Source organism: Megascapheus bottae, chromosome 2 (genome assembly GCF_031878675.1).
Source record: "Megascapheus bottae isolate mThoBot1 chromosome 2, mThoBot2.hap1, whole genome shotgun sequence".
Taxonomy (NCBI): domain Eukaryota; kingdom Metazoa; phylum Chordata; class Mammalia; order Rodentia; family Geomyidae; genus Megascapheus; species Megascapheus bottae.
In genome coordinates this window covers 90,614,547-90,633,593 of record NC_143510.1, presented here as the reverse complement: position 1 = coordinate 90,633,593, position 19,047 = coordinate 90,614,547, and the positions used below count along the sequence as shown (strand labels likewise).

Below are 19,047 nucleotides of genomic sequence, written 5' to 3'. Positions count from 1 at the left end.
CTCAACCTTCCCCACTGAGCAGCAGGCGGTGGCTTACCAGGCAGCCAGGCTACAGGAGGGAGATACCGCAGCAGGATGGCAGAGAACACCATGTTTCCTTATTGCATGAGCAACAAACACGATCCCATTTCTAGAGTAAGAGCACCAGGCACTCCCCTGACAGTACCACGTCCCCGAAATCCGTGGGCTGGCAGGACAGAGATGGCTTTGCAGGCGAGGACAACCAGGGCCAATGATAGTCCTCCCTTTTCCTCGGCTTCTTGGTGCAGCGTCTCCAGAACTGCTGCTTCACGGAAATGGACTCCAGGCCCAAGCGAGCAGGGGGCTCTGGCTCCGGAACTGGCCTTTGGCTTTGCAGACAGCAAGGACAACATCGCGTCCTGACTTCCTGTGGCCCCACAGTGGGGAGAGGTGGAGGGCAGCTGTATCCTGTGAGCCGTACACCACATGAGGCCACAGGCTTGAACCCCAGCTCCCCACTGAGTGCTGGACAAGGGTGAGGAGTGGCTTCTGCCTCTTCTGTGGACCCCACAGAGCCTGCGAGTGGTCTAGCTCAGGGCCTGGCTGGCCTGTCCTCCCCTCCCTGTTTAGAAATAACATATGCACCTGTAAAGCCCAGGATTCTAGGCTTTGTTCCAGCCAGGATTCCAAGGACCCCCTTCCCTTACAGCCACTGCCCAGTCTTTCCTATCTTAACTGGGCCGCCAGCCCCGAGTGTCACCTCTGGCTGCCACCTAGAAGCAGTCCAGCCAAACCCCAGCACCAGCATGGAGGAGGAATGGGGCCTGCAGAAACAGCGGCTGGGTGGCCCAGCTCACTTCCTGTGCCCCTGGAGATGCCCAGCCACCAGCTCACTCTGTTCTGGTGGCTTGAGGCCCAGTGCCTCTTCAGCCAGTTCTCTGTCCTTTACACCCAACCTGCTCCTGTGGCCTTCCAGAATCTCACCCCTTCCTGCATGAATTCATGCATCAATGGGTCGTGGGCTGCAAGCTCAGAGACTGCGGGCATAGTCAGAGATGGAGGGCACTGGCAACGCCCAGGGGCTGTTCCTGAGGTGGCCGTGAGGAAGCAGGCCATCTGGCTGGCACTGTGGGTCCACATGGTCTCCCTGTCTCACAAGGTGGAAGGAGCCTGCTGTGGCCTGCAGACCAGCCAGTATCTACGTCTGGACCCCTGCTCTGAGAAACAGCCATGGTGCTGGCTGAGGCTGCCCAGGGGCCTGGCTACCAGCCTGTGTGGTGGCCAGGAGCTCACAAGCCACAGAGCCCACACCGTGAGCTCCACAGACCACAGAGCCTGGTACATGAGGTGGGACGTGCCCAGGCCCCTAGCACAGGCCCTGATCCAGTGCCAGGGCCATCCCCACACACTCCGTCCGTGGCCTGGCTTGGCTGCGTGCCCTGCACAGGCTATGGTGCTGTCGTCACACTCTGCTCGCCATGCTCCACACTCCAGAGGCGGTAAAACTCAGCAAAGTCCACATAGGGCTCCACGCGGCCATCCTCACCTGGCGGGAGCGAGTGGGCCGGCCGGGAGCGGAAGAGGCCCCCATCCGAGCTGGAGCTGCTGCTCTGCGTGTGTGTGTTGGTGGACTGCAGGGTCAGGGTCGGGCTCTGGCTGTGGAAGGAGGGAAGGGAGTCAGCAGGACACCTGAGGCAGGGCACTTCAGCTTCCAGCCTGAGGACCGAGCCCGACCTCCAGTGGGCCAGCTGCCTATCAAAGATGGCCGTAAGAGCCAATGGGCCAGATATTCTTAGGGACCGACAGGAGGTCAAATGCATTGCTTTTTCAGTTTTGTTTGTTTGTTTTGCCAGTCTTGGGCTTGAGCTCAGGACCTGGGCACTATCCTTGGACTTTCTCAAGGGCAGAGCTCTACCACTTGAGCCTCAGCACCACTTCTGGCTTTTTTCTACATATGTGGTACCAAGGAATCGAACTCAGGTCTTCATGCATGCTAGGCAAGCGCTCTACTGCTAGGCCAAACTCCCAGCCCCGGGTTTGGATTTTAAGACAGGGTCTTTCTATGTTGCCTAGGCAGCCACAAACTCAGGATCCTCCTGCTTCAGCCTGAGTGCTGGGACTGCAGGGGGTACCATTATGCCAAACCTTCAAGTGTATTTTGGCACTGGCTACAGGTGGCTCATTAAGCTGACAGAAGGTAAGTGTCGTGCTGAGCAGCCATGCATGGCGACCTTCCTGTGTCAGGGAAGTCCTGAGGCCCTGAGCTATAGAGCAGCCACTTGAATCTCAGCCCTGGACTATAGGCCAGCAAGACCCCTCTTCCAGAAAACTTTCTGCCTCTCATGGATTGGGTGGAGACTGACCCCTGCCTGCCAGCCCACAGCACCCATAGCACCAGCTCAGGCTGGGCCAGGTGGGACCCAACTATCACTCAGCTAGGGGACGGAAGAGGCCTTGGAGGCCTGGGGAGTGAGGCAGAGCAGCATGCTAGCTGCACTGTGGGACAGTGATCAGCTGTGTGGATGCAGCTGCAGCTGGTGGCTTCCTGGGGCAGGGGTGGGGCGAGGAGAGGACAGGCTGACCCCATTCGAGGTCGGCTTGAGATGCCGTGGCTCTGGGACTCCCGGCTGTCAGGCAGCCTCTTCCTGCCACAGTGGTAGCAGCAGGTCTCAGGCAGAAGGCAGGCCCTGGGCAGGCAGAGGCAGATGGGGGCCATTCTAACTGGCCGCATCCAGCCTGCCCCATCCTGATGGGCTGGGTGTGGGATCCTGCAGGGCTGGAATGTGGAAACCAGATCCCTCCTCCAGTGAGGGCAGGGAGGGGGTGCTGACAACAGACCTGTCCCACAGGTCTGCCTACAGCTCCCTGGTACAGCTCCTACCCAACCCCACCCTCCCTTCCCAATGCCCCCTCCCTTAAACCAGACAAACCCTTCAAAGCTGAAAGCGACATGGACACTGGGGAGAGCAGTGGTGGGTGCAGGGCAGCGGCAATGGCCCCCCACAGACCCCATAGTCCCCGACTAGAAGCCCATGGCCAGGTCTAGCCTAGGCCACAAGAACAAGAGAGCCTACATGGGTCCAAAGCAAGAATGTGGCCTGACAGAGGATGACAGATCCCTCTCCTCCAGCCAGCCGGACCCACCAGGTCCAGCTTCACCAGAAACATCTGTGCTGCCCAAGGGGGGGAGATGGGAACGTGGAGAGGCACAGGGCAGCGCCATGGCTTACTTGGTGAGGGTGGGGGTGGCCTCATCCAGGGTGGAAGAGCTGTGGGCCCCATTCACCATCTGGCCTTGGGACGGCATGACAAGAGACAGGGTGACACTGGTCTTGCTGGTGCCCTGGGCACTAGAGTAGGGCACGGACACAGGGTATACACGGCCCCCTGCAGCTGTGGGAGGAAGAAAACAGGCAAGGGGACATTGCTTCTCTGGGCTGAGAGGCTCCCCAAGCCCCCACTGGCCCTGGACCCATTGAGCAGTGTAGGAGCAGAGTGGGGGAAGCTGGGCTGAGGAAGGGTAGGTGACAGCTCAGCTTTCCCCCCCTCTCCCCCAGCACAGCTTAGTTCACAGAAGTCTACACCTCACTGAGGCTGACCCACTAAAAATACAGCTGCAAGGGCCAGGAGCATGGCCTAGTGGTAGAGTGCTTGCTAGCACGCATGAAGACTGGGGTTCGATTCCTCAGCACCACATACATAGAAAAAAGCCAGAAATGGGTGCTGTGGCTCAAGTGGTAGAACTCTAACTTTGAGAAACCCCAAGGACAGTGCTCAGGCCCGAGTTCAAGCCCAGGACTGGCAAAAAAAAAAAAAAAAAAAAAAAAAAGAGGGAAAAGGGTCCAGTGCCAGTGGCTCACATCAACAATCCTGGCTATTCTGGAGCCTGAGATCTGAGGACCAGTCTAAGAAGGAAAATCTACAGAGACTCCCATCTCCAATTAAGCATCAAAAAGTCAGAAGTGGAGCTGTGGCTCAAGTGGTAAGAAGAACCTCATAGCCAGGCATGGTGGCTCACATCTATAATCCTAGCTACTCAGGAGGCTGAGATCTGAGGATCAAGGTTCAAAGCCACCACAAAAGGACCTGAGACTCTCTCTTTTTTTTTTTTTGGCCAGTCCTGGTACTTGAACTCAGGGCCTGAGCACTATCCTTGAGCTTTCTCAAGGCTAGAGCATTACCACTTAAGTGACATCACCATTTCTGACTTTTTCTGTGTATGTGGTACTGAGGAATCGAACCCAGGTCTTCATGCATGCTAGGCAAGCTCTCTACCACTAGGCCAAACTCCCAGTCCCAGACCTGAAACTCTTATCTCCAATTAACCTCTAAGAAATGGGAAGTGGGGCTCGGCTCAAGGGTAGGGCGGTAGCCTTGAGCTGAAGAGCTAAGGGACAATGCCCAGGCTGAGTTCAAGCCCCATGACCCACAAAAAAAAAAAAAAAAAAAAAAAAAAGCCCCATAGCCTTGAGTATAAAAGGTCAGGGAGGGCCAAGAGTTTGGCCTAGTGGTAGAGTGCTTGCCCAGTATGCACGGAAGACCAAAGTTCGAGTCCTCGCTATCACATTCATAGAAAAAAGCTGGCAAGTGATAGAGCTCTAGCCTTGAGAAAAGCCCTGTGGTAATGATCAGGTCCTGAGTTCAAGCCCCAGGACTGGGGGGGGGGGGGGGGGAGTTCAGGGAGATCAACCAGGCCTTGGGCTCAAACCCCAGAACTGGCATTAAAAAATACACAAAAATGGAGGCGGGGGCGGGGGTGGGGGAGGGGAGAAGAGACAAGAAAAGGAGAGGAGAAAGAGAAAGACAGAGAATAGAGAGTAAAAAAGTAAAATATCTGCCCAGTCGACTGGGCCAGGGCCAGAGCCAGAGCCAGAGCCAGAGCCAGAGCCAGAGCCAGGCATGCGACTTGAGGCCTGTACTGTGTGCTCATGAGTCAGGTCTTCAAAAGGTACCATCCTCCTCATTATACAGAGGCCATGCAGTGCAGAGTCTGGAAGTGAGTGCGCCAGTCAGAACCGTTCAAAGCTGGGCCTCCTGCTTCACAGATGCCAAGCAGTGAGGCCACAGCTTCATGGCACACGCACCTGGGGCCGGAGCTGGTGTGGGCTGGCTCAGCTCTCCCAGTGGGTAGCCGAAGTTCCTCACCAACAAGGTCATGTCCTCATGCCGTGGGCAGAACTTGGCGCGTTCCCCTCCACTAGCAAAGGTGTCACTGTGGATACGCTTTACCCGATCCACCACAGCCTGGGCCACTGCGTCCAGAGAGGTCTGCTTGGCAAACTCAGTGTCAATCATTGCGGCGATCTCCTGGAGGACAGGACCATGGAGGTGGTGAGAAGGGAAAGGGGAGGCCACAATTCCAGGACCCTGTTGACCCAGCATGTGAAGGAAGTCCCGAACTGCCAACTTTGCAATCTGAGCTTTTCAAGACCTTCAGAATTTTTGAGTGAGGGAAGTTGGCTTCCATACCTCTAAATGGACCACTTCCCGGGGTTATTACAGGAGTAACATAGTGTGATGAACCTGAGCCATCTATACAGTGCTAACAAGGGCCATGTGAATGGCCATTACCAGGCACCCTTTCTCACACAAACTTCCTGAAGGCCAGCCAGGCGTGGTCGCTTATATCTGTAATCCTAGCTACTCAGGAGGCTAAGATCTGAAGATCAAGGATCAAAGCCAGCCCGGGGACTAAAGTCCCTGAGACTCCAATTAACCACTAGAAAACTGGAAGTAGGGCTATGGCTCTAGGGGTAGGGCAGTAGCCTTGCACTGAAGAGTTCATAGACAACCCCCAGGCCCAAGGGTAGAATGGTAGCTTTGAGCTGAAGAGCTCAGGGACAACGCCCTGGGCCATAGTTCAAGCCCTACAACAACTGCCAAAAACAAAACAAAGCAAAACCAAGACCAAACAACTTCCTGAAGGCCAGACATGCCAGCTATTGCCAGGAAGTAGAGATGCAAAGTGGAGACAGTAGCCCTGCTCTTATAGAAGTCTCTTGACCATCATGTTCTAGAACCTAGTAGATGCCACTGGATAAGTCTACCATGAAAAGCAAAGAAAAAGGGGGGAAAAAAAATCATGGTTCTTTACAGGAGGACTGGCAGAGGGCAGACACACGTGAGGGGAAAGGACCTGGAGTCAGGTTCAACTCCACCAGCCAGCGGGTCGGGATCCACCTGAGTTCCCTGCTTTACATGGAAGGAAGCCACAGGTCCTCTGTGCTACCACTACAAGCTGGGTGTGGTGGCATATGCTTGTCAGGAGGCAGAGGTAGAAGGATTTGACCATCGTTGGGAAAAATATACAAGCCTATCTAAACACAAACTAAAGGCAAAATAACGTGGGCTCAAGTGGCAGAACACTTGCCCAGCAAATGCAAAGCTCTAAATTCAATCCCCAGTGCTGCCAAGAAAGCAAAAGGGATGAGCTGAGGCAGACATGGCGGCACACGCCTGTGTTCCCAGCACATGACACTGAGACCTGCCTGGAGGTCACACTCGAGTGACGACTTCTTGCCACCTGTGCCACAGTGAAGGAGAAACATGTTGTTCCTTGCTGATTCAGTACCTCCATTTGCTGTGCCTGACCTCAGCACAGCCCCCGACAAGAGCAGAGCCCTCCCTACTGCAGAGGTGAGGAAATCTGCCACTGCTGTGGCAAGCAGGCCTGATACCTGAGCACTGGTGACCAGTGCTGTGTGCGGCTCACCTGGTTGGCCTGGCCAGGCCCATGGGCAGCCTCCAGGGCCTTGTAGAGTCCCTCGGACATCAGCACCAGGAAGCCAGTCACCCCATCCAGTGGCTGTGCCCCGTGGATTTCTGGTTCAGCGATGATGGGTTTGGACTTGGCGGCACTGTGGAAGAGAGTGGAGGACTTTGGCGTGGAAAGGCCACCAGGCAGAGACTGCTTCTGCTGCAGGGAGAATCTACACCCTGAATGTACAATAAAACACTGACTTTGTAAGAGGAAAAGAGACAATCAGAGCTGACCTGAGGGCAGGGCTGAAATAAAGAAGTGCCAGAGCTGATGGCTCACGCCTGTAATCCTAGCTACTCAGGAGGCTGAGATCTGAAGATCGTGGTTCAAAAGCAGCCCAGGCACTAAAGAATGTGAGACTCTTTTATCTCTAATTAACCTCTAGAAAATGGGAAGTGGGGCTACGGCTCAGGGGTAGGGCAATAGCCTTGAGCTGAAGAGCTCAGGAACAGCACCCAGACCCAGAGTTCAAGCCACGTGATCCACCAAAAAAAAAAAAAGAGCCAGGAAAGCTGGCGTGCTCTGGGGTAAGGATGGCCAAGGTCAAATGTCAGAATCCTTGTTTGGTGCCACCTGTCTATGGAGCCTGGTAAGGGTGGGGCAGAACAGCAAGAGAGAAGGCTACAGAAAAGCCCCCTGCTCTATGGAGGTGAGACGCAGTAGTAAATACCTACTGAGGAAGCAAGCCAAGCAAATCTAAACCTCTGAGTTCAAACCCAGTACTGTCATAAAAGAAAAAAAAAAGAAGAAGAAAGCCCACTCACAGATATCCACACCAGTGAAGGCCACAAATAGGCCTTGTGGAGAGACACCATTTGCTAGTGTGCTGCGCTAAGTCCCAGAAATCTCCAGCACGTGCACAGGGAAGTGAGGAGACTCCTGACGCAACACCCTGAAGACAAAGTGGAAACACCCTGAGGATTGGGCTGAGCGGTTGAGGCCCGCCAGGGGCTGGAATCCCAGGGGCTGCACTTGGGTACAGGTGTGCAGATGTGCGAGGGGCATCACTCATGTAAACAGAGCCTCATCAAGCTGCACACAGAAAGTATGTCCCTATGTACATCAGACTGCAATAGGTGGTTAAGAAAGAAAAGCACTCCGCTCAGCAGTTCTCCGGTACAGGAGGTAGCCAGGGCGCCCAGCCGGAATGGCATGATCCTGAAGCCCCACTTCCACAAGGACTGGCAGCGGTGTGTGGCCACAGACGCAAGGCTCGGCAGGCCAAAGCGCCACGCATTGCCCTGCGCCCCACGTCCGGCCCCATCTGGCCTATAGTCAGGTGCCCCATGGTGAGGCACCACACCAAGGTCCAAGCGGGCAGGAGCTTCAGCCTGGAGGAGCTGCGGGTGGCCGGCATTCACAAAAAGGTGGCCCCAACCATTGGTATCTCTGTAGACCCAAGTTGGCGAACAAATCCACTGAGCCTCTGCAGGCCAATGTGCAGTGACTGAAGGAGTACCACTCCAAGCTCCTCCTCCTCCCCCGGAGGTCCTCAGCCCCTAAGAAGGGAGACAGCTCTGCTGGAGAACTCAAATTGGCTGCCCAGCTGTCGGGACCAGTGATGCCCACCCGCTACGTCTAGAAAAAGGAGAAAGCAAGAGCTATCATGGAGGAGGAGAACGTCAAGGCTTTTGCCAGTCTTCGAATGGCCCAGGCCAACGCCTGGCTCTTCGGTGTCCGAGCTAAAAGGGCCGTCTGAGCTAAAAGGGCCAAGGAGGTTGCAGAACAGGATGTTGAAAAGAAAAAATAAAACCATGTTGGAATATTGTGAAAGAAAGAAAGAAAGAAAGAAAGAAAGAAAGAAAGAAAGAAAGAAAGAAAGAAAGAAAGCAAGCAAGCAAGCAAGCAAGCAAGCAAGCAAAGCATGGGGCAGACCCGTGGGAGTGTGTACAGAGTGTATATGTAGGTATTTTGGGGGGCTGTCCCTATCTTAAGCTCCCAAGAAGTACACCCAGAGGCAACTGTGTGTGTGTGAACATGTGTAGACACACAAGAAACTGGCAGCCTCAGCAGGGTTTCCTGGCTTGCCGGGATGGAAGACTTGCCGTCACTACACTGCCCTGGCCCTTTCACACACAGATCAAAGAAAATCCTACAAATTAAGGACAACGATCCAAAACTGCCTAAATCCTGGGAATGGCTGGTGAGGAGTATTTTTTTTTTTTTTGGTCGGTCATGGGACTTGAACTCTAGGCCTGGGTGTTGTCCCTGGGCTCTTCAGCTCAAGGCTACCTCCCTACCCCTTGAGCCACACCACCACTTCTGGTTTTCTGATGATTAATTGGAGATAAGAGTCTCACCAGCTTTGTAGTGCCAGGCTGACTTTGAACCTGATCCTCAGATCTCAGCCTCCTGAGTAGCTAGGATGACAGGCGTGAGCCACCTCGCCCGGCTCACGTGAGTTTTAACGAAGCCTTGCTGATGGGGTCTTTGGTAAAGTTCCTGCAGCCCAGGCACATAAATGCTGTGGCCGGCATCCCGCAAATATTGCATGCATAACTACCCAACCATTAAGGATACATGCTCCAAATGCAGGCTGCCCAATTCAAGTCCTGCCTCAATCCATCACCAGGCCTATGACCGGGCAGGCTACCTGATGCCTCCACGACTCCGATTCCACTTAGGACCTTGTGTGAGGGTCTGAGCAAATGGTGACCAGAAGGCTGTGTGTCAGGAATGGTATAGGCTGGCCACAACAAAGCTAAGCACAACGGAGCTTTGGACATCATGGCAGAAGGCAGCATCTCTGGGGGAAGGCCGACAACCCATCTCATAGCTCTGCCCTGCCGCCAGTCATGGGCAGCAGTGACCAACACACCAATGGCCTGCCTATCCACCCGCCTCTTCATGCTACCTCCTACTTGTCCTGCCAGGTCTTGTGACATTACTGCTGCCCTGGCTTCGGCCCAGCTCCCTTCCTTAATCCCTCGCCAGCCTAGCACTATAGGACCCAACTTCTGGTCTGCTGGCCCAGGCCCTACTGCACACCTGCCACCCTGGGTGGGGGAAAAGTGTCTCCTTGAGCCTCAACAACTCCTTTCTCTGCAGATTGGGATCTGCTTCTGGCCCCAGCTCTCTGGGGCTGCTGCTGGCCACCCACCTGAGCAGGTCAATGTCAGTGTAGCCGTATTTGACCTTGTAGTCCCCGATGCGCCGGGTGCTCTCCTGCCCGCAGATGACGCCCACCTGCTTGATCTTTCCGGCATCCAAACCTACCAGGAAGAGACAGAACAGGCATTCCTATAGAACCAATCCTGGTTCTGACAAATTAAAAAGGGGGGGGGGGACTTGCTATGCAAACAAGGGACAGGAAAGGGAGACAACAGCGGGGTGCCATAATGAGTAGCTGCTTCTTCCCCAGCCTGGCCCCCCCTCCATGCATGGTGGCACCCCAGGCAGGCTGGTCACAGACCTAAGTTCCCAGCCCTTCTACCCCTCTCCCTGGCCACCCAAGAAGAGCACATGAGGGGTGCGGGGGTCAGTCCCCTCACACTACCCTCAGCCCCGCATCCGCTGCTCACCCAGCTGGGAAAGGCGGAAGAGCTCATCCTCATTCTCCGTGGTATGGTCCATGTTCAGCTGGGTCACCTGCAGCCCGTCCACTGTGGACTTGCACAGAAGTGCCCGGTTCGTACCTGTAGTTCAATGTGAGCAGCTAAGCAACGACTAGCAGGAGGAGGAGGAGGAGGAGGAGGAGGAGGAGAAGGGGGAGGGGGAGGGGGAGGGGGAGGGGGAGGCGGCGGCCCCTGGGAGAGAGAAGGGAAGGAAGGCAGGCTTCTAACACAGGCTGCCAGAAAGGCTAAGGAGCTCAGAGCAAGGGCGACAGTCACAGGATTGTCTGTGTACAAAAGACAGCTCTTCTCTAGAAGGGACACCACACCACAATGTCTGGGGTTTACTTCACAAAAATTTGGGGACAAAAGGCAATAGAGGGAATAGAATCGGCCACAATTGCTGGGATGCGGCGGTCCACTAAATACTACTCATCTCTTGTTCTGTTTTGGACACTGCTGCCTGACAAAGCCTAAGAAATGGAGGAAGATGGAGGGGAGCCTGAGAGGTCTCTGCCGGCAGAGTCCCTACAGTAAGGGACCTGCACTCTCGACAGACTTTTCTGCTTCCCACACAGCCCTTCCTTTTTCCATCAGTCACATGTTCAGCCCCCCTCCCCTCGCCCCCCAGCTCGCTGCTGTCTGTGGAATGCTGAGTAGGTATGCCACACACACAACCTCAACTGGATGCCACTTCAAATCCGGACTGTGGCCCATCCTAGCCTACAAGCCAGTCAGTGGCAGAGTGAGGCCAAAAGCCAGGACGTCTGCTCATCCAGTCTAGCCTCCTCCTGGCTGCTGTGGCTGGCACTGACACACTGTGGAAGGAGGACACACGTCCAGTGGCTGCAGGACACTCTGCCGCTAAGGTTCTATGTGTCTGGAACGCAGACCACAAGGGCGGGCTCCACTCCCGTCTGACCTCCCCTCTCCAGGGCTGGGACAGTAGGCAGCTCACCGACATTGGCCACATAGAGCTTGTTGTTGAGAAGCACTGCCACGACAGCCATGGCGCCTCCGGAAATCTCCCTCTCTAGCACCTTGAGTCTCTCCAGGAACTTCTGATACTGAGCAGGCAGCTGGTGCTGCGGGACCCCCTGCACCCAGCAACAGAGAGTCAGGCAGGCAGACGCTCCAGGACCACCCCAGCCCTTCCCCTCCCTGAGAACAGGATGTGACAGCCCAGAGCACGGACAGATGGCCATGCCATGGCCAGGACAGAGGCCTGTCCAGGAAAGCCAGGAGCTGCTGGCAAGGGATGAGACCGAAGCCTGGGACCATGGGACCTGGAAAGGCCTGACTTCCCTGTCACTGAAACCCAAAGCTGGGTCTCAGAAAAAACCTGTCTACCCACCGCAGGCCATAGGAGCTTCCCAAGACTCCCATGATTCCTGCTGTCTCGGCCCTGCTGTGTCCATGCTTGGCGTATGACCATGGCAGGTGTGTCGGCGTCTGGCAGAATCAGGCCTTGACATCTGGCCGGGTGCAGGTGGGGAGGTTACCTCTGGTAGCTGGGACTGGAGGCTCGCCTTCTCGGCCAGCGCGTCATCGATAGACTCCAGGAAGCTCCTCTCCACCACGTCGAAGGCCTTTGGGACACAAGAGGAGGCAAAGGCTAGCTCAGACACCAGTCACCTCCCACTGCGATGCCCTGGGAGAACACAACAGGTACTGCATCCACAGTGACCCAGTGCCACATGCGTCAGCTCTGGGGCTTCTTGAACATCAGAGGCAGGAGTTCAGCTCAGGCTGTACCCAAAGGGACTTAAGAGCCCAGAGCAGAGCCGGGCGTGGCGCTGCAGTGGCTCTGCCCTTTTGGGCTCATCTACAGCTGTGTCACCTGCAGCCAGGTGATGCCCCACGCAGGCAGCACTCCACTCAGCACTGGCGTCTCTTCCTGAAGGCTTCTGTCAAGCTGTGCCAGGGCCCTGCTCACCGTGATGCTGACCGCTTTCGAGGAGTGGGTGCTGCCAAGTCACTGCACAGAAGCCCAGAGGCCCAAGAGGACAAGAACAGGCTGGGCCATCCTCATGGTTGCAGGAGGAAACCCCCAAGACATCAGCAGGCAGCAAGGCCACAGCCAGGCAGTGGGGGTCTCCTCCAGGCCTCCCTTCCTCCCTTTCCAGCAGTGCCTCCTCCAGAGCCAGACTGCCGGTCCTACAGGACTACTGTCCCATGCTCGCCCCTCAGCTCTGGGGGATGGATGAGGTGCCCCTGTACCAGGGGCTGCTCCCAGATCTGCATCTCAGTGAGGGGAAAGAAGCTAACAGCTTCTGGACGACAAACTCCAGCCACATTCACAGTAACGGGGCCCAGGGCCCAGGTGGGTTGTCACCCACCTGAGTCAGCTGGGTGACGCGGCAGCTACCCGGAGCTCCTACCTGCAACAGTACCCGCCGCACGTCGGCTTCGGTGTGCTCAGCATTGAGCTGGCCCAGCAGCAGCTCTGCCGACAGTCGCTGGGCCACAAAGTTGGTCACCCGGTTGCCATCGTAGCCATTGAAGACACCATACAAGAAGCAATTGTTCTCGCTCCTGGTGGAGGGAGGGTGTAAAGAGGCCTAAGCCCAGAGGCTTGGACTGGGGAGGAAGAGAGGAACTGGGGGAGACTAAAGACAGGGAGGATTTGAGGTACCCACCTGGGTCCACTACTTTGGCTATGCTTTCCCAGTGGCTAGGACCTTCTGCCTCCCCTCCTCCCCGATACCCCAAGCAGGCCCTCCACTGAGATGTGGAAGGGACCAGAGAGAGGCAGCCTGTCAAGGGTCACATCGAGGGCAAGCCTCACACCCAGACCTCCATGGCAAGCATACCTGAACTTGAGCCAGTTGTCCTCCAGAGGGTGGCTTTCGATGCCCTTGCCATCAGAAGAATAGCTGCGGCTGGAGGCTGAGCCAACACCAGAGAGGTGGCAAGGTGGCAGGTCATCCGTCCAGCTTGCCTGCTGCTCCTGGGAGGGATGCCAGGAAACCATGAAGTGCCACCTTCCTTCCCTGGAACCAAAGGGTTCTACCCCTTTCTGGAAGGCAATAATCCTTGTACAAGGAAACCCCTACAGAAAGCTTTCCTGTCTTTGTGGCCAGTCCACACACACACACACACACACACACACACACACACCCCGTTAAAACACAAAAAAAGCAGGGTTGCGCCACATGTGGTTTCTAGGATGGAGCTGTCTTACGAAACACAAATAAAGCAAAGCCCTTGTGGGAAGTTCTTTGCGCACTTCTCACGGTTCTCACCGAGGTCACAACCAAAGCACGCCATAGACGCCAGCTGCAACTGCAGTTTGCAGTCCCTGCCCTCACAGCGTCAGACCAGCGCAGCCAGGGGTGTCTGCATCGTACATAGCTCCCTCTGAGGCTTCAGGAGGACGGGTAGCACAAGGTCTTGAGACACTCCAGCTGCAAGCTGGTCTCCACCACTCCGTGGCCCTGGGCCTTCCCGTCTCCCTGGCCACATACTTCCAGCAGTGCCTGCAGCCAGGTATGCACCTGCTTTGTCATGCACGCAAACTCTGTTTCTTCTTGCCTTGCAACTCTGCGAGTCCTCCGGGCCTAGAAGCACCTTCTCTCCTGGCCACCTTCATCTGACTCCTGTTCTACCTCAAATCTAGCTGCCCAGGCACTATCACTGCAGGGTCTCAAACACGTGAAGCACACATACACTTGTGTAGGCCCGGGCCCCATATACTGACAGAATTTAGCAAGCTGTCCTGAGCATTTGCCTCATCCGGGTGCTGACAGCAGCAAGGCCCAGGGTCTCTACTTGCCGCTCTCTGAACATGCTCCCCCCACCCCTGCACACACCCCTATCCCTGCCACCTTCCTTCACCTGCTCATAACAGACTCAATGGCTGGAAGAATAAAGTCCAATTTCAAGGCCATTAGTTAAAACATGTATTGAAAGCTTTATTGACGTCTTAAACAAAAACCACTATTGGGCACATCTTACAAATCACTAGCAATGGTCTAAAAAGAAAAAAGTACATGAAAACCACTGCTGCAACCTTCTGTGTCATTTCGTTTCTTTGCTTATATGACAAGGAGTTGCCTTCTGGATTGTTTTTCCGTTTTATTGCTTTTATGATGTATTTATCTATTTTAGTACCTTCCTTCTGGAGCACTTCTGTGGGGTGTGGGAGTCTAGTTTATTTTTAAATTAACATAGTGGAGGGGAGCGGCCTGACTGTCGACACACTTGAGAGCGTGTGACTCCTGTCACACTTGGGATGCAGCATACCCCACCATCTAAACATTCCCTCCCAATGTGCCTGTGGCATCCACTACCCCAGCCCCTGGGCCCTGCTCACCAGCTCTCTGGGCGAGGGACATGAGGCAGTATGTGACATTCGAGGCAGGTTCTTTCGCTCAGGGTTGTGCCCATGAGATCTGTCTGTACTGTGGCACACACATCAGTAGTGTGCAGCAGGCCTCTGTTCTACGGCACAGCCCTGCACAGCCCACTTGTCTGTTCATCCAGGGAAGAACATTCTAGGTGTTTCAGGAGTTTGGTAACTATTAAAGAGCTGCACTAGCCAAGCTTTCATGGCTCACGCCTGTCATCCTAGCTACTCAGGAAGCTGAGATCTGAGGATCGTGGTTTAAAGCTATCAGGGGTGTGAAAAAGTCCTTGAGGTGTAGCTCTCAGCCACGTTAGCCACAGCACCACTTCTGGCTTTTTCTATGTATGTGGTACCGAGGAATCAAAACCAGGGCTTCGTGCATGTTAGGCAAGCACTCTATGACTAGGCTTTTTGTCTATTTTACCAATCCTTTTCTTCCATAATTCCTGCTTCTGGAGTCATGACTAAGAATCCCTTACAAGCCAGCCCTAGGTCACAAAGACCTTTGGTTTCCTTCTAAAAGGTGTTATAGTTCTATATCTGTGGTCCGGATTGATATTGGTTAAAGGTAGGAAGTCTAGGTTGTTTTCCCTGAATGTGGATGTCCAATTGTGTGAACACCATCTGGTGAAAAGGTTATACTTTTCTCATCAAATTGCTGTTGAATCTTTGTTAAAAATTAACCAGTCACGTTACATAGGATATTTCTGGCCTCTGTTCTATTCAGCTGATATATATATATATATCTCGCCACCAACACCACATTTTATTACTTTAGTTTTATTACTGTAGCTTTAGCTTTACCTGACACTTTTTTTTTTTTTTTTTTTTTTGCCAGTCCTGGGCTTGAGCTCAGGGCCTGAGCACTGTCCTTGGACTTTCTCAAGGCTACAGCTCTACCACGTGAGCCTCAGCACCACTTCCAGCTTTTTTTTTTTCTATATGTGGTACCGAGGAATCAAACCCGGGTCTTCATGCATGCTAGGAAAGCACTTTAACCACTAGGCCAAACTCCCGGCCCCTAGCTTTAGCTTTATAGTAAGTCGTGTGTTGTGGGGCTTATACTCAAGGCTTGGGCACTGTCCCTGAGATTCTTTGTGCTCAAGGCTAGCACTCTACCACTTGAGCCACAGTGCTATTTCTGGTTTTTGAGTAGTTAACTGGAGATAACTGGAGTCTCAGGGGCTGGCTTCTGCTCAGGGTAGTTTTGAACTGCAGTCTTCAGATCTCAAACTCTTGAGTAGCTAGGATTACAGGCCTGAGCCACCAGTGCCTGGCTTACAGTAAATCTTTAAACCAATAGTGTAATTCCTTTTTTTTTTTTTCTTTTCCAAAATTGTTCTGGCTAATGTACTTGCTTTGATATTCTATGGTTTAGAATCAGTCATTCTGTAGCTACAAAAAGGAAGCAAGGAAGCAAGGAAAGAAGGAAGGAAGAAAGGAAAAAGTCTTGCTGGGAGCTGGGTATGGTAGCACACACCTGTAATATCAATACTGTAGAGGCTGTGACAGCCTAGCAAGTTTGGATCTAGCCTGGGCTACACAGTGAAATTGTCTCAGAAAAAGAAATAAGAAATAAGAAAAGGCTAAGCATGACAATGGGAGTTTGGCCTCGTGGTAGAGTGCTTGCCTAACATGCACGAAGACCCAGGTTCAATTCCTTGGTACCACATGCATAGAAAAAGCTGGAAGTGGTGCTGTGGCTCAAGTGGTAGAGTTCTAGTCTTGAGAAAGCCCAAGGCCAGTGTTAAGGCCCTAGTTCAAGCCCTAGGACTGGCCAAAAAAAGAAGAAAAAAAAAAAAAGGCTAAGCATTAATAACCCATGCCTATTTTGTGTGTGTGTGTGTGTGTGTGTGTGTGTGTGTGTGTGTGTGTGTGTGTGTGTGTGTGTGTGTGTGTGTGTCTGGGTACTGGTATTGAGACTGGAACTCAAGTCCTGGGTGCTGTTCCTTAGTTTTTTCATTCAAGGCTAGTACTCTACCACTTGAATCACATCTCCGATTCCAGCTTTTTTTGCTGGTTAGTTAGAAATAAGAATTTCAGGGACTGTGAGTGTGGCCTAGTGGTAGAGTGCCTGCCTATCGTGCACGAAGCCCACATACACATTAAAAAAAAAAAGCCAGAAGTAGTACTATGGCTCAAGTATTAAGAGTTTCAGCCTTAAGCACAAAAGAAGTTCAGGGATAGTGCCCAGGCCCTGAGTTCAAGCCCCAGGACTGGCAAAAAAGAAAAAAAAAAAACCTCAGTGCTCAGGGACAGTTTCCTTGTTCCGTATTCAAGCCCCAATGACTGACAAGAAAGAAAAGAAGAAAATAACAACTCTCACAGACTTTCCTGCCACCAGTACCTGGCTCCGATACTGTGCTAAGTTCTAAATGTATACTTTAGTGACTTCTAATTCCAGCATCTTACTCACTGTGATGCACAAGGGAAGAAACATTTCCATTTTCCTGAGTAACACAACAAGGCTACCTGCTCTCCTTATTATTTAATATTATGAAGATGTGGGCCGGGAGTTTGGCCTAGTGGTTCAAGTGCTTGCCTAGCATGCATGAAGACCCGGGTTCAATTCCTCGGTACCACATACATAGAAAAAAGCCAGAAGTGGTGCTGAGGCTCAAGTGGTAGGGCTCTAGCCTTGAGAAAAAAACCAAGGACAGTGCTCAGGCCCTGAGCTCAAGCCCAGGACTGGCAAAAAAAAAAAAAAAAGATTCAAGTTACAAGAAATGAATTGTTGTTTGGGGGATAGGCAGCAATTAGGTTACAATAAAAATAAAAATTAACTTGATTTAAAAAAAATATTATGAAGATGTGAGCACTGGTGATTAAGACAGGAAAAAAACACTGATAGGATAGCAAATGGATGGGCTAAGAATGTAGCTTAGTGGTAGAGTATTTGTCTAGTATGCATGAGGCCCTGGGTTTGAATCTTCAGTACCATATACACAGAAAAAGGCAGAAGTGGTACTCTGGCTCAAGTGGCAGAACAGTGCTAGCCTTGTGCAAAAGAAGCTCAGGGTCAGTACCCAGGCCTTGAGTTTAAACCCCAGGACTGGCCAAAAAAGGATAGCAAATGGAAGAAAAGGAAAAGCAAAGTATACCTGGAAACTCTAGAGAGTTAATAATAACATTAACTCAAGAAAAGGCACTGAGTAGCCAGGCATGGTGACATGTCTGTAATCCCAGCATTGGGGAGACTGAGTCAGGAAGATTATAGGTTTGGGGGGAGAGAGTGTGAGTGTGTTGGCTGTGGGGCTTGAACTCAGCCTGAGCACTGTCCTTGGGCTTTTTCAAGGTTAGAGCTCTAAAGCCTGGTGCCTGTAATCCTAGCTACTCAGGAGGCTGAGGGTCCCATTTCAAAGCCAGTTTGGGCATTAGAGTCCATGAGACTTATCACCAAGTAACCACAGAAAACTGGAAGTAGTGCGGGGCTCAAGGGGTAGGTCGGTAGCCTTTAGCTGAAGAGCTCAGGGACAACATCCAGGCCCAGAGCCAACAGCTAACAGCCAGCAACAACAACAAAAGGCTAGAGCTCTACCACTTGAGCCACATCACCACTTCCAGCTTTTCCTATGTATGTGGTATTGAGAAATCGAACCCAGGTCTTCATGCATGCTAGGTAAGCACTCTGCCACACTCCCAACCCCTCCGAGCTTTTTCTTTCTTTCTTTCTTTTCTTTTTTTTTGCTCAAGGCTAGTATTCTACCTACCACTTGAGTCAAGGCTCCGTTTCCAGCGTTCTGTGATTATCTGAAGATAACTGTCCTATAGACTTCCCTACCTAGACTGACTTTAAACCAAGATCCTCAGATCCCAGGCCCCTAAGTAGTTCAGATTGCAGGAATAAGCCACTGGCACCCAACAGTTCATTTGTTTTAGTTTTTTTCCTTTTTTTTTTTATGGGTCATGGCTCTGGGCCTGGGCGCTGTGCCTGAGCTCTTCAGCTCAAAGATACCGCCCTATCCCTGGAGCCCCAGCCCCACTTCCCATTTTCTTTATCTTTTTTTTCTTTTTCTTTCTTTTTTTTTTTTTTTTTTTGCCAGTCCTGGGCTTGAGTCCAGGGCCTGAGCACTGTGCTTGGGTTTTCTCAAGGCTAGAGCTCTACCACTTGAACCACAGTACCACTTCTGGCTTTTTTCTGTGTGATACCAAGAAATCAAACTTGGGTCTTCGTGCATGGTAGACAAGCACTCTACCACTAGGCCAAACTCCTGGCTCCCACTTCTTGTTTTCTAGTGATTAATTGGAATTAAGAGTCTCACGGTCTTTAGTGCCTGGGCTGGCTTTGAACCACAATCCTCAGATCTCAGCCTCCTGAGTAGCTAGGATTACAAGCATGAGCTACTGTGCCTGGCTTGTTTCAGTTTTTTGTGCTGATACTCAAGCTTAAACATGGGGCCTCATGCTCTTGCGTGGCTTTTTCACTC

At 52.8% G+C, this 19,047-nt stretch overlaps 1 protein-coding gene and 1 pseudogene across 1 annotated transcript; one reads left to right on the top strand and one right to left on the bottom strand.

The window, feature by feature from the left end:
• Window positions 1-287: 287 nt before the first annotated feature.
• Window positions 288-14,906, bottom strand: Tab1 (TGF-beta activated kinase 1 (MAP3K7) binding protein 1). Its single transcript, XM_090328735.1, has 11 exons — window positions 14,588-14,906; window positions 13,086-13,222; window positions 12,654-12,807; window positions 11,775-11,861; window positions 11,231-11,369; window positions 10,243-10,356; window positions 9,822-9,933; window positions 6,674-6,818; window positions 5,046-5,268; window positions 3,192-3,354; window positions 288-1,617 (listed from the first exon to the last, which is right to left on the bottom strand). The coding sequence occupies exons 1-11, from the start codon at window positions 14,624-14,626 to the stop codon at window positions 1,410-1,412; spliced, it is 1,521 nt and encodes a 506-aa protein (XP_090184861.1). The 5' UTR covers window positions 14,627-14,906; the 3' UTR covers window positions 288-1,409.
• LOC150067573 (large ribosomal subunit protein eL13-like) lies at window positions 7,712-8,471 on the top strand (annotated as a pseudogene).
• Window positions 14,907-19,047: the final 4,141 nt, after the last annotated feature.